General features: G+C 35.9%; 1 protein-coding gene across 8 annotated transcripts in view; it reads right to left on the bottom strand.

Annotated features, from left to right (window-relative positions):
- Positions 1–15,495, bottom strand: part of mpdz (multiple PDZ domain crumbs cell polarity complex component) — a 72,280-nt gene that overhangs the window by 18,971 nt on the left and 37,814 nt on the right. For 5 of the 8 annotated variants that reach the window (XM_028474674.1, XM_028474675.1, XM_028474676.1 and 2 more), the window contains 6 exons: positions 15,368–15,478; positions 9,132–9,224; positions 5,463–5,525; positions 4,138–4,209; positions 2,911–3,094; positions 81–277 (listed from right to left, as the gene is read on the bottom strand). In XM_028474674.1, coding sequence (XP_028330475.1) covers positions 81–277; positions 2,911–3,094; positions 4,138–4,209; positions 5,463–5,525; positions 9,132–9,224; positions 15,368–15,478 — 720 coding nt within the window. The remainder of the gene's footprint in view (positions 1–80; positions 278–2,910; positions 3,095–4,137; positions 4,210–5,462; positions 5,526–9,131; positions 9,225–15,367; positions 15,479–15,495) is intronic. The other 3 variants (XM_028474677.1, XM_028474678.1, XM_028474680.1) reach the window with 3 other exon arrangements.

Below are 15,495 nucleotides of genomic sequence, written 5' to 3'. Positions count from 1 at the left end.
CCAATCAAACATCAGCAATAAAAGCATTTCAAAGTTGGGTTACCTGACAAATAACCAGATTTTTCCGCTAATGTGTTTACCTCGAGCAGCTCATCCCCAACCACCATCCTCCTGTCCCTGCCAGCGGCCCCGTCTGGGTCGATCCCCACCACGAACACGCTCATACAGGAGCGGTCCCTGTTTCCTGCCAGGCTGAGGCCCAGGCCCGTCTTGCCCTTCTCCAGCTCGATCATGTGTAGGACGCCTGGGAGGCTGCCATAGCGCTGGATTATATTTTCTAAAAAAGGCACACAGTGGTGGACGAAGCCGTTAAAGGTTAGTCTTAAAGGCGGTATTATGAAAAAAATCTCTTTATAATGGTTTTGCTACATCCCTTTAGCCTCATTCAGAGGGCCAAAGTTGAAAAAGTTCTTGTTATTCCACATTTTGTAAAAAGTCAGCCACGGTGTAGCGCCCAAGGAGCAGTTTCATTTTTAGTAGCCGTTACACCACATCGTATCGTGATCTGATATGTTTTTGACACAATGTGACAGAGCAGTTGGACAAAACAAATGATTATCACCTTAAATGCACTATTCCTGTGGTCAATAGAGATGAGGAGGAGAAGAAAGTGACTTAGCAGCTTAACACTCTGGTGAGTGTTTGAAACAGATGACTGACTCCACTGCTGCTGCTGCTGTGATAAACACACAGCAGTGGAGCAGCGCTGAGACGGACTCACAATCACAACAGCTGCTTAAATAGCCATGTGTTTTACTGTAATGTGCAGTTTTTTGGCTGCAAACAATAACAAGCAAAAGAAAATGGCTTTAGTGATCACTGATCTCCCTCGCAAGAGCGAGGCATGAAGTCAGCGTCTACAGACACGCCTACTCATGAATATGCATGAAGGCCCCAAAACAGCCTGTTTATAGAAGCGTCATTAAAGGGAATTTTCAGAGGGCTAAAACTCCAGAAAAAAGGTGAGTTTGCGAAAATAAACCTCAAATACTATGTTGTTGGGGCCGCCACAAATAAATTAACCTAATCGTCTGCAATTTTTACATTTAAAATGGGGGATCTAATGTATATCACTTAACCCCAGTAGTCAGTCAACCACTAGGCTGAATACTGGGGTTGTCAGTAGTCACATGATTAAGTCACAGAGCGTGTACGTCTTGGAGATGCACACGTTCTCTGACTTCAATGCACTTTGTGTTTTAACGAGAGAACATATTTAATTTGACTCTGTTCTAGCAGCAGTTATAGACCTGTACCTTATTATTTAATGTATGAGTTAAACATTTTTATTTATTTTATTTAATATAATATACTGCTAAATCAATATTTTCATATTTTTAATTGCATTTTTTATTTTGATGAGGTTACATTCAGAGCCATAAATGCAATGGGACTAATAATTTTCAAAATATTTTATTGGGTTTTCGGCCTTGTTTTTTTTTTATATATATATATATATTGATTGTTTAAAAAAAAGTTAAATAAAAAGACAGTTTTTTTTTCCTAACATGATGAATAATCATGATTAGTAATTGTGATTACAATATTGATCCAAATAATCGTGCAGCCCGACTTAAAACCAAAAAAAAAAAAAAAAAACCTTGAAATGTCAGTTTGGTACGTTTTTTACTTATTGGGCGTCATCTTTTACCTCTCCTCTTTTGTTTTTAGCTCTCTATCACTGCCTCTGCTGTCTCTGCTGGGGGAGATTGAGATGGAGAGTTTGAAAGCTGATGAATGGACTCTGCCTATCTCTGACACACACACACTGATGTAGCTCCAGCTGCTCCATGGCTGATTGTGTTTTATCTCTTCTTTAAACCTCGAGCAACATTTGGGGAGCTTTGTTTTGAAACTATAACTGGTTGCTTTGCTTTTAAACTCTGAGCTCAACCTTGACAGGTCAAATATGTCACTGTAACACCCTCTTGTGGCAGTTTGATAATGCTGCAAGCAACAGTATTGTTGGTAAATTTACATTATTCAATTTCTTGCAGTTTTCTAGTCATTTTTGTTGTTTTTATTTGTGTATATATATACACTCATCTCTTCTTTTTTTTAATTTAGGGTTATTCCATGTTATTTCAACACATTTTCAGGACATCTTTGTTTGCCATTAGTAACATAAAAAATTATGAAAACCATTGCATCAGAAAAAAAATTAATTATGAACACATTTTTCATGTTCTACATTTTCTCATTTTTTTAGGGGGTGTTTTTCCTTAAAAATACATAATTACTGTAAATATACGTGAAAAACTAATAACAATGGATTATAAGACACAGAGGCAAGCTACAATGGCCTCATGTAAAGGATTTTCAATATCTGTAAGTCGTGAAATAACCCAAAGTTGGGGTCCAAAATAAAAATGAAGAAGTTACATAATGTTTTATATCCCAAGAAAGGACCATATTTATACCATAAATTAAAAAAGGAGTTCAGATTATTTCTTACATTCCCACATGCAGTTATGGGCCAATAAAAAAAAAAGTTTACTGAAGGCACAAACATGTTTGAGCCCCAAACCCCGTAAAACTTTTTATCAATTTTGAGGGGTTGGCATGTCCACCAGGTAGGATGTATAGCAGATATTGTTGTATATTCCGAGAGTAGGTGGAGCTGTATTATTATTATACCAAATGTCAGTTTCCTACGTGATGTAGTTCCTGAGATATTGGAAGCTGAAAATAGAAGAAAAATAAACAATCGACACACACATACCCCCCTCACTAAATTGTCCATATCTCAAAAAGTGTTCATCCAATCAAACTAAAAATGTACAGTGTGGCTATTGAATAATCATAAAACAATTGGTGAAATTTTCAGAATTTTTTAGACTGAAGTGCGTGGGCCATTTTTGAAATGACATGGAATGACCCTTTATTCTAGTTTCTGACTTCAGAACTCACTCCAGCTATAGCCGTATTCGTCCTCCGCCTCTTCCTCTCCCTCCTCGTTCCTTTCCTCGTCCTCCGCGGATTCGTCTGGAATCTCTGTCAGCGTGTCCGTGTCAGTCTCGCCGACGTGAGGCACCACCGGCAGAGCGAGAACGCTGCTGCTGGGGGACGCCTTGGCTGCTTCACGCGTCGCCAGCTGTCACATGACGCACATGCCAGTTAGCCAAACTTTTTTTATTTTTATTTAATTTTTTAACCCTCCTATTATCCTCAAATATTACTAACACATTTTACCCTTGGGGTCAATCTGACCCCAGGGATGTTTTACAAGTTTTTGTGTCAAGCGTTTTGTTTATTTGTTGAATACATAAATAACCCCTTGATAATGAAACCTTGACCTGTTCTCTAGCGCCACCATCAGGCCAAACTTTTAGTTTTAGAGTTAGTAAATCTTGAAAGTCTTACTTCCAAACATTTTCTAATTTGGGGTGCACATTCATGACTCTGACAGAATGACCCCATATTGATTGATGTTATCTCCTTTGTAACATATTTGTGGCTATTCACTATAAAGTCCTCTGTCTCAGACACATCGTCTAATTATTCACTTTCACTGTGAAAGAGCTGTTCCAAAATGAGGATATTGTAAAACAGACAAGTTTTACATACTGTAGTTAAAACGGCTTGGGGTCAAATTGACCTCAGAAGGACACCAATGCGCGTAATATGCTTCAGCACATTGAATATTATCATGATAATTTTAGGCCTAATCAATTGTACCCATCAAATTAAAATGAAGCAACAAAAAAAAAAATACTATTTTTTTTTAATGATAAACATTGAATGGGGTCAAATTGACCTAAAGGGTAAAAGGAGGGTTAAAAATAATTAAATATAAAAACAAACACACAAGCTTGAACTCACATTCTTTGCATGAGTTTTTCCAGCAGAAAACATATTTTACTTACCTGAAGAAAAACCTTAATAAATCTTTTTTTATAAAGTAAATTGATAGGAGAAAGAATCTGCATTTTTTTTTTTTTTTTTTTTTTTGTAAACAGGTGGCTTTAGCACTAACTGTGCAACCGTTTTAATTAAATTACAAGAAAAGAGGGAAATAAAAGTCAGAATTCACCACAATAAAGAGCACAGACAGATGTTAGTTGTGTACGGATAGAAACATTTGCACAAGCACACGTAGAAAAAGGAGAAGGTGGAAAGCACGACACACCCACAAACCTTAAACGGGGTAGGAGTGAAAGGGTTAGTTGGAGAGAGGCGGAGGACAAGTCTACTGTGACTGTCAGCCTCCTACAGAGGAGAGAAAGAGGGCAACAACTTTAGAAGAAACACAAATATCTAAAGCTACCAGACAGAGGTGTGGTGAAGATGGTCGCAATATAAAAAGTGTAGAAATATATGTAATGGTGGATAATTACAACTTTCTTTTATTTTGAAGGGACTTTTTGAAAATGTAAAACAGTGTAGTGTATTTTATTTACACTTTACAGTCGGTGGCTTTGTTTTCTTTAAAGCAAAAGGTATTTTTTAAAAAAATATAATTTCATTTCATTTAAGGAAAAAAACGAGATAAAAATAAATAAAAAATAAAACAAAATAAAATAAAAAATAAAGTACAATATTTCTGAGGTAATCAAAATTAATTGTCTTTGTGACATGGTTGTAATATTAAAAGTGTTTCAGTGGGAATATGCATGATATAGGAAAAGGTTAGTGCAACTTTCTTTTATTTTGAAGGGTTTTTTAAAAAAAAATGTAAAACAGTGCAATGTCTTTTATCTACACTTAAACCAGTCGGTGTCTTTGTTTTCTTAAAAGCACGTTTTTTTTTTTTTAAATTTCATTTAAGGTAATCAAAATATTTTCCTTATAGTCTTTGTGACATGGCCGCAATATGAAAAGTGCTTCTGTAAAAATATGCATAATATAGGAATAGTTTAGCACAACTTTCTTCTATTTTGAAGGGATTTTTTTTTTAATGCAAAAGTCTTTTATCTACACTTTAAACAGTCGGTGGCTTTGTTTTCTTTGCTTTTTTTTTAAAAAAAATTCATTTAATTTCTAAAAAATAGAAAAATAACAATAAATAAATACAATTTGAAATTAAAAAAAAAATAAAAACAGTGTAATGTCTTTTATCTAAACTTAAAACAGTCAGTGGCTTTGTATTATTTAAAGCACAATATTTCATTTAATTAAAAAAAAAAAAATCAAATAAAGTAGGTTTTTTTTTTTTAAGGTAATCAAAATCAATTATTTTCCTTTTAGTCTTTTTGAATTGCTTATTTCTATTTCATATTATTTCACAAGAACAATCATTTCTCCCTAATATAAAGCATACAAGCTCATACTGTATGTTTTGCTCGGTGGAGCCTGAGCTACTCTAACATCATGTTCTTGAGTCAGTTTTGTTGTGTTAGCTTAACATCCAAACGATGACGTACGTTTTCATTTTCATTGTCACTTGTCACCTGGTGTAGCAGGAGGAACGTGCCTTTGAACCAGTGACAAACACTCACTGTAGGAGGACTGGAAACACTAACCTTGTCCTTGATCTCCTTAGATAGTGCGGCGGCTCGCTCTTCGCTGGAGTCTGTTGCTGATGACTGGATTCAAAGCAGACGGGAAGGGAAATCACTCTCCTCTACAACACTTGGTAAACACATTTTTTTTGTTTGTTTTCTAAACAACATTGAGTCATGTACGGAAAGGTATTTTAAGATAGCGTAGAACCATAGGAATCTGCACAACTTCCACTGTCCTTATTTTTCTGTCATGTTTAGCTTCCAATATCTCAGGAACTACACCACGTAGAAAACTGACATTTGGTATCGTAATACAGCTCCACTTACTGTCTCAGAATGTACAAGAACATCTGCTTCACATACTGTCTGGTGGACATGCCAGCCCCTCAAAATTGGAAAAATTGTCTGGGTTTGGGGCTCGAACATGTTTGGGCCTTCAGTAAACAGCTTTACGTATGACTCAGCTCCCTGTAATTTGAGTAGCTTGTAGCTATGTACACTGACTGTTTAAATCACTAATGATTAGTCACATATATGCATTGGTTCTTGGGTGGCAGGTGAAATCCAAAAAAATACTTTTTTTTTTTTAAAACTATTTTCATTGGCCCATAACTGCATTTGGGAATATAGGAAGAAAAAAAATAATTTATAGTATAAAGCAATTTTTCTTTTGGATCCTTACTTTGGGGCATTTCACCACTTGCAAATATTGAAAATATTTTACATGAGGCCAGTTCCTGAGATATTGGAAGCTGAAAATGGAAGAAAACTAAGAATGTGTGAAAATCCAATTCCAATTCAACTATATGTGCCTATTGAATATTCAATAAAATAATAAACAATTCGTAGAAATGTCAGAATTCTTGAAGACCTTAGTTGAAATGACATGGAATGACCCTTATGCATTAATATAAAAAAAAAAAAAAAAAACTCTTCAACTAATTTGAAACTTAAACTGAGCTGCATTCCCATCCTAACATGCCAAACAAAGATTTGATGAGCCTGGACCACATGTCCATCCATGCTTCTCCCTGACCTGCAAAAAGCATTTCTGATGCAAAAAAATAAAATTTTTGCAACACTAAAAATCTCCACGCGTCAGTGTTTTTACCCGCAGCCATCTGTCTAATTAAGTTGTCTCGTGTTAGCGACGATTGAGGAAAAATTGCCTTTCAAAAGCACTGTGGACTGGAGGAAAAATAAAAAAAAAGCACTTTAAGTCAAAGCGTCAAATAATAGGCAGAGGAATAAAAAAAAAAAAAAAGACATGCTTAGAGAGAATATAGGCCCCTGACATGCATGTGCACACGATAAAAGTGAAATAAAGAGTCCATTAGAAATCCAATAGCATGAGGCTTCTTATTCTACGCTTCCAAATAGTGCCCTGATGTGATAAGCTATTGGGGGGGTGGGGGGGTAGATAAAGTCTGTGAGCATTGGTAGACTTTTGGAGAGCAATCAGAAGCTTTAGATGCAGGCGGGTGTCCTGAGCAAGCAGCCATGAATAGATTCTGATGGGTAACTAATCTCTTTCATTTCACACGTGCCTTTTTTCAATCTCTCTCTTTTTGCATGCTTCGGTTGCCTTTATCTCTACTTTTTTTCTTTTTTTTTTTTTTTACTGCTCTGTGCTCACAGCGGATGTAGCTCTTTGTTTGCTGCTCAAAAACTGTTAAAGAAAAATAAATACAAAAAAAAAACAGCCTGTGAGTTTGAAACGAATCAAAACTAAATAAAAAGAAAACATCTATTTCTACCCAACTACAGAAGCAGATAAGGGACAATCAAGAATAAAGTCGAAAATGTCCAGAATAAAGTTGAAATGTTAAGATTGAAGTTGAAATATGTCGATATTAAAATGGAAAAAATTAGATTAAAGTCGAAATTTCAAATACGAACTCAAAAAAATAAACTATCGTAATAAAAGTCGAAGGCTGCTAACTGACTAAGTCCAATTCACCATATGTAGGGTGACCATACACCTGGTTTTACCCGGACATGTCCTTTTTTCACGTCTTGTCCAGGGATATTTTACAAATTAATGAAATGGTCCTGGTTTCCCAGGGACCCTGAATGCATCTCGAGAACACGTTAATTTCAGACTGTAACTATTCTAATATTTGCTCTATCTGAGAAATTCTACCAGTTGAAAGGTTGCTCTTTAAAGCCAACATGGTTCATTACGGTAATTTTACTCACACACGACGGAATCATTAAAAAAACGCTGCTTTGTTTTGATGAAATCGTCACACACGAGGAAAAGAGAAAGAGGATCAAAGTCCAAGAAAGAGAGATCAAAGGAGACCAAATAGCGGTGGATTTAATACAAAAAAAAATATTTATAGAAGTATATATTTAAGGATTATTTAATGTTCTGTAAGCCTTGAGTTTTTTGTTATGATTTAAATTTCTAGGAGGCAATGTTTTTCATATGAAAGTGTCTATTTGTACGGTTGCCGTACAGACAACCCCCGGTCTTCGGGTTAGGTTTAGGTTACAACCCAACATCGCAACAATTTTTAGGGTCAGGCATTAGTCTTAGTCACAAGACCTAAACTGACCAATGACTGACCTATCACGTGACCTAAACTGACCAAATAGGGGCGCTGTGTACGGATAGAATGTCAGTATATTGATGCAGCAACCGTACGGATAGCCACTGCCTTCTCCTATTGTTGCAATGATTGAGAGATTTTAAAAAGGTTTATATGAGATTATTATAATGCATAATGAAAGTGACTGTCTTGAGTCACCACTGATTTCAGTCTTTGTTATAAAGAAAAATTCATTTTCAAATCTTCAAACCTATGGACAATAACAACTTATTTATCTACTATATTGTATTTTGCTGTTACAAGGTAGATTCGAGAAAATGTTGAGTACTTTTTGAGCATGCCGAGGTCGGACCAAGTGTCCTTTTTTTGGAAATCAAAATATGGTCACCCTATCATGACAACAAACAGCAGATCCTGGCGTTTACAAAATGCTCTTTATCGATGATGTTAAACTATACTTCAGAGTTGGGTTTAATAACAAAGATGTTTTTTTTTTTCTTTTTTAGCTCATAAACACAGCGTTGTAATAGGTAGATTGTAGAAAATGTTGTTCTTTTTATTTAGTTTTATCTAAAAGGGACAGTACTTTTTGCCACAAACTCACACGTGGGTTTTTATTTTTCTTTTACAGTTTTTGAGCACCTCAAGTTATTCTACAGCAAAATTGGCCCTAATCCGCATCTGTAGTCGGTCGATTGTAGAAAATGTTGTTCTTTTTATTTAGTTTTATCCAAAATGGGAAGTGCTTTTTGCAACAAACTCACAGGTGGGTAATTTTTATTTTTCCTCATCCTGTTTTTGAGCAACTCAAAAAACAATTCTACAGCAAAATTGGCCCTAATCTGCTTACGTAACCTACCGTATTTACCTGTTTGGTTCAGAAATTGCAGTGGGTTTGGCGATTTTAAGCAGGGGAGAGAGAAAAATCCTGAGTTTTTGTGTGAGCGAAGGATTGCAGATGTATTACGAATTATGGCAACAACAAAAAAAACAAACACATTTTCTTAGCATTTCAACCTGCAGGGTTTCTTTTTTTTCTCTATGTGCACACTGTTTGTAACTCATGCAGTGCGGGGATCATGCCACATGACAAAACACACATGCAAGCAGACGCACACGGGAGCTTTCTAACCTGGGTGAGGGCAGGCACTAAGTGTGTTTGATTAGTGCAGGGAAGGCTCGGCTCACGTTGGCTATTAGCCAGCAGGAGAGGCACGGGTGGCTTCTATAAGCAAAAACAACAACCTGGCATGACACATCATTATTAAAATGGAGATTCTTTAGAACAACGTAGAACAGGAGGCCTTCAAAGAGTCACGTCATTTTATTCAAATATGCTTCCTGGAGGACAACTTAAAAAAAAAAAAAAAAAAAAAAAGGATTGCTTTTCTGAAACAGTTTGCGTAAAATGTCTCAAAGATTCCTTCAGGCGAGCAGATGCCTCTTTCATTGCTTCCACAAATAGAGTTTGAGTGTAAAAGTTGAGCTCTGCTGGTGGCCCTCAGTAGCCTCGTAAACAGCTCTGTGCACAAACATATCAAATCAAATCCTTGATTAATTCTACTCCTCTTTTCTTTTCTTTTTTTTCCTCCAGTTAAGATGCAAATGACTTACCCTGGTGTTTGGAAGATAATTGAAAGATTATTCTCCTGCAGCCAAACGCCTAAAATAAATCTCTTGTTTACTTTTAATTTTTAGATTTCCAACTAAAACCACAGCGCAGATGTCTCCAATAATCCAACCCATCTTACTCAAGACTTCCAACAGTAATACAAATGAAAATGCACATTAAAATACCAATGAACAGTTGGTAAATCAAGAGCTGAGCACAATAATCATTGCCTGCCATTATGTTCTGCTCAGTGGTTCTAAAGAGGTTGATAGATGTGGCTAAAGTTATGCACAGGTGTGATTCAACAGTATAATAATTCAGTGACGCTTTGTTTATAGCTTTATTTTTTTTTTTATCACGTATAGGCCTCAATGATCAATGAATCATTTGCTCGAGAAAAAAAAAAAAAAAATGTGAAAGGTTAAAACCGCAGTTTCTTTTCCCACTGGAAACACAAATAAGTTTTGCGCATTGCAGTGTAGGACGTGGAGTACAGTAGACGGATGCAGATAAAAGTGTTTTTACGTTATTCTTATTCTGATTTCTTGTGTTTTCTCCCAAAAAACTCTCCCAAAGTGACTTAACAACACATTTCTGGTGTTTTCACAAATGGAAAGTTGCGGCAATAGAATGGAAGGTGATTATTTTGGAGCTTACACTATGGAAAGCCAATGGGCATCAATCTGATATTGGTGTTATCAACCATAGTTAAGCTCGACTCGTGCTCAAATTTGGAATACACGTACTTAAGTTACTTAACACCGAGGCTGTTCTGAGTTGTTGTCGTTTTCATTTTCTGTTTCCAACGCAAACAACGGATGCGCTGCCGTGTCATGCGATACATCTTGTTGGGAGAGTATGGAGGCTATATTAAATAATTGTTTATGTTTCTTTTATGGTGTTTTACGATGTTGATTTTGTTAGATGGCTAGATACTTGTTCATGTGGGTCTTGTTGGGTTTGTTAAGCGCATTGAGATGACTTTGTTGGAAATTGCTTTATACAAATAAAGTTAATATGAATTGAATTGAATTAACACTTGCCAGCAGAAACATATGAAATTGTGCCTACCCAACCCTAGTGGTCACGGCACGTCACTGGTCTACCAGTGACGTGCAGAGAGATTTTGAGTGTCCGAGTAAACAAAAATGTTGTTGTACTAGTAAAGGTTTTTGGGCACTCATGCGTAAGTAGACCTTACTACAGGTACTTAAGCAAATATTGTGCAAATGGGTCAATGACATAAAAGGATTTCACCGCATGATATTTCATAAAATGGGCATCATCGGCAAGGTTTACATGAATATTATGGCCGAAATAAATATAGAACTACTTTGAAATCTTATACAGGACAGTAATATAAGTTACTGTAAATAGGTAAGAAAATCAATTTGAATAGATTAATTGATTAATTTTAAAGATTAACGGAATAAATTACAGAAATAATTTACTCAGTAATATGTTAAGGTTTCAATTATTCAGACAACTTTTTTCAGGAAATGTACTTTGATCCCCTGACATGTTTTGACTGTCCACCGTCAGTCTTCCTCAGAGGCGTATGCTGATCACTTTAATGTGTCCACGGAACATTTTTGCTTTCCCACACCTGGGACTCTCTTCTCCAGGGACCAGCAAGCGACAGAACTGTCAAGTTGGCCAAGAACTCATGAGGACGTAAAAAAGTAAAAAAAGAAGACAAAAAGTAACATATAAAAAATAGTAATAATCAAAGTGAGCACATACTGTATATACTAAATTAATTCACATTTGGTGTCTTTTTATGCATTTAAACCTTTTTTTAACTAAAACAAAAGCAGTTGGACAGAATATTTGTGCTATGTCATTGATCCAAATATAGATAATATTGTGTTACTAGTAGACTTCAAATACTGTATGTTAATAGATTGGAGTATCACAACCCGAGGTTTAGAACTGCATTTTCTACAAAATGTGACTTATGAAGCTTGTATCACAAAATTTTGTGGTAATTAGGACCCGCGCACAACGACCTGTAGGACCCGATTGTAATGCACCTCGTTTTTATTATTATTTTATTTACGGCTAAATGACCGCATTTTTGAGGGGCTCAATACGTTGAAAAACTCGTGAAAATTTGAACGCATATTTTGGGGGAATTAGACATGTGAATGGCAAAATTACTCAATGGCGCCCTCTTGAAAATTGTATTTGCTCCCAGCTGGCACTGATGACATCATCACTGTCTACAGTTTTGATGTCAGAATTCAACAGTGTACTGAAGAACTATTACTTCAGTACACTGAGGATTTCCCTGCACTGTAGTACTGTTATTTGTAAAAATCAACCGTCAGTAGCGCCACCTATTGGTTTGCACAAAAAATTACAGGAAAGTTCTCAACACTCAAATTTCTGCCACCTCAACGTGCGCCACTTCCCGACATGCGTGTGGTTGCGAGGGCCCGTTCATCGCTGCTTGCAGCTTTAATTCGTATTGCTTTTCATACTGACGCAGCCTTTTTGTCTCGTTTGCCTTATAATCCTGCATTCATGAGTTAATAACAGTAATTTGTTTCAAATAGTCTTAACTCAAACGTCTCCTTTCAGATTAAGTGTCGAGCTGATAATAAGCGCCATCCGCACACTATTATTTCCATAGCTTTTTGTCTCACACATTGAAGCTGCCGACGGTGTTTGTTTAAACTTTCCATCTCCGTGATGGCGTGCCGTGCAGTGAAAAGCAGTAGCTCTAATAGTGTGTAGCTGATGATGAGCACGGTAACTTTGTAAGTACAATGAAACTTTAATAACACCTGCAGTTAAACAGAATAAAGAATAGAGTGAGAAATGAATTTAAGCGTTTCATACCTTTCCACTATCACCAGCCGAAAGAGTAAAAAGAAAAGCAGTGTGTGTGTTGTAGTTGTTGTTAGCGTTTAGATTTCTGTTAGACAAAATATATGGGAGCACTTCTGTCATAACAAAATAAAAGCTCAATCTCTATTCCTCCCTGAGGGGACCTCCAATTCTACTTTGTCTTTATTGCCTTAAACTCACAAATGATGACGATATCAAAGTCAAAGTGGAGGTTAAGAAGACAGACTGGGAGGAGGTGGGAGGAGGAGGGAAGACACCACAGCTAAGATTAGACGTGATGGATAGCTAATGCACAATGAATAAACCAGACACACAAAAAAAAGGGAGACAGATTACCTGACAGGTGTGATGTGGCATGCATGTGAAAGGGGTGGCGTATTTCTTTACAGCAAGTGAGGGAGATGGGCTGTATGTGGACTCAGGCTGGTCCAGCAGGGGGACACAAGTGCAGGTTTGAAGCACTTAATAATCTACCAAATACACTCCATTCTCATATATGACATACTTATAAATACAGAAACCTCCAATATTGCGCACCAGTGTTAATTTTGATTTAGTTTTAGTCAGTCTTTTGACTAAAATGCTTAGTTTTAGTTGCTTTTAACAATCATTGCATTGAAACACAGTTGTGCTGCCTCTGATGTTCAATTGTCTCTTATGTGATTGACGTTAGACAAGTTGAATTTCATTTTATTCATTGTCACTTTTTTACTTGCTGTTTGAAGTTGAATCTAGAGTCAACAGTGATTCCTCAGTATTTAAATTTTGTTTCAACTGATGTATAATTTATCAGTACAGGGGCGTAATCTTGTTTTTGCAAAATTACATACACTGTTTTAGATACATGACAATTTCTGCCACCACCAGGTGGCGTATTACTTGTTTTTTTGATTTCTAAATAGGATAAAACCTATTTTTTTGTTATTGTAAATTTGCATTTATTATCATTATCCTTAAAAATAAAAAGAAATAATAGTGTTTGTGTGTGATCTTTATTTTATTGATGTAAATCTAAACAGCAAAAACAGTTGAAAAGGAAGTGACGTCAATTTATTTAGCGCATATGTTTGAAATTATCTACCTATTGGTGTATATTTCACCTAACAAATTACTACAAGCCGAAAATATGGACTTGTACACAGCGGTGATGCTAGTGAATATTACATTAAACTGTATAAAGACAGAAAAAGCCTTTGACGCACGAGATCGCCTCGTTCAGGGACAAGCTGTAAATAGGCTTATACTCACCCAACCAGTGGAAAAAAGGTGCTAGAGGTTTATTTATGTATTTATAACTATGTAATCTAAAAAAAAAAAAAAAATCACATATAGCACGACAGCTAAGGACATGTTTCTTTACACTCAAATTTTGATTTTAGGTATTTCAGATAGATTCAAAAGTTGAAAATTCACAATAATTCTACCTATGGCCCCTTTAAGAATCAGTTGGGACCTCTGCAGCCATTCTGATTTCTTTTTAATAGAAGATGTGAGTTTTTTTTCACCATTAACATAAATGACAACGTCATCTGCATATAACCGGCACTGTTTCGTTTAGTTTTTGTCACATCTACGCGTGTGTGTATTTGCAAACGTTACAAACTTATAAATGACTTCAGCTACTTGGGAAGTCGTTTATAAGTTTGTAACATTTGTAAATACACACGCGTAGATGTGACAAAAACTAAACTAAACACTAACAAAAACTATAACTAAGAAACATATTATTTTAGTCAATTACATAAATACTTCAATATTTTAAATAACCACACTAAATCCAAACTACTAGATTTTCTGAGGTCTAAAGTTGCTACTTTTTTTTTCATTAAAAAATTGAGAACGCAGCTTATACGGTGGAGCGACCTATACGTGGAATTTTTCTGCAAATTATTTTGAAATGTGAACTTTTCACTTAGAATGGAACTTAGAGAAAAACTGTTTACATTAGATTTCAGAAACTACTATGGTAAATACTGCAGATGATCAATGCGTAAGACCACATGAGGCGTCTTACGTCCACAAACACAATCAGCTTACTTCCTATTAGATCACGTACAGGCTTGTTCCGCCTTCCATGCAAGAAAAGTAGTTCTGATTGGATACCTTCCAAAAAAGTAACGTAGGTCTGATTTGATTTCGTCCAATAGTATAGTTTCAATTAGGCAATGAAAAATGAACATATTTTGATATTGTTTTTGTTGATGTATTTTTTTTTTTAATTGGTCATAGTCTTGTTATTGTCACTTGAAAATATGTAAGCGGCAACATTTTTTTGTCAACAAAATTAACACTGGACCAGCTTTGAACACTTAAAAAAAGAATAGTTTTAGGACATTTTTTAGGGGAAAATCTAAATCTTTCAAATAATATAAAGTTTACCAATTTTCTTGAGATTTGTCACAAAAAACAAACCAACCTTTCTTATTTTTCTTAATCTAATGGTAGCTTCAGATAAGATTATGAGTTGCCACATGATTATTGTGTGACCAGAATCATTGGGTAGAAATACTTAATAAATGGCAGAATATAAAAAAAAAATGACAAACTGGGTTTGATCTGAGCCAGAGGCAGAACCAGCAGGAAAGTACTTAGTCATGCTTTAACAGCCCGCGGCCACTTTCAAACTACAAACAACAATGTTGGTATGATCATATCGCTCTTTAAAGTTACAACCGTCTAAATTTTTTACTGTGCTTTGCAGGGTTTGTCATCATTCTACTAAAAAAAAAAAAAAAATCACCAAGACTTTGCAACATCGGAGAAACGATTGTGGTCGTGGATCGTGTAAGTTAGAGAGCGAACGTGCCCTCGTTGCTATGTGGACATAAAGAGAAACAAGGCACGGAAACTGTGACCTTTTTATAGCAACTGGCAGTCAGTTTACAACTATTATATGGACTTACCCTGGGCCTGTGAATAATACTCTGGACTAAAAAGGAAACTGGGTTGCCAGCTCTTCGTATGGCCTCCACGGCCTCCTCGTGACTCGCGTCTCTCAGATCAACGCCGTCCACCTGGAACACGTTGGATT

Source organism: Gouania willdenowi, chromosome 18, assembly GCF_900634775.1.
Source record: "Gouania willdenowi chromosome 18, fGouWil2.1, whole genome shotgun sequence".
NCBI classification, from domain to species: Eukaryota; Metazoa; Chordata; class Actinopteri; order Blenniiformes; family Gobiesocidae; genus Gouania; species Gouania willdenowi.
The sequence above is the reverse complement of the archived record's forward strand: the minus strand, read 5'-3'. Positions and strand labels throughout refer to the sequence as shown.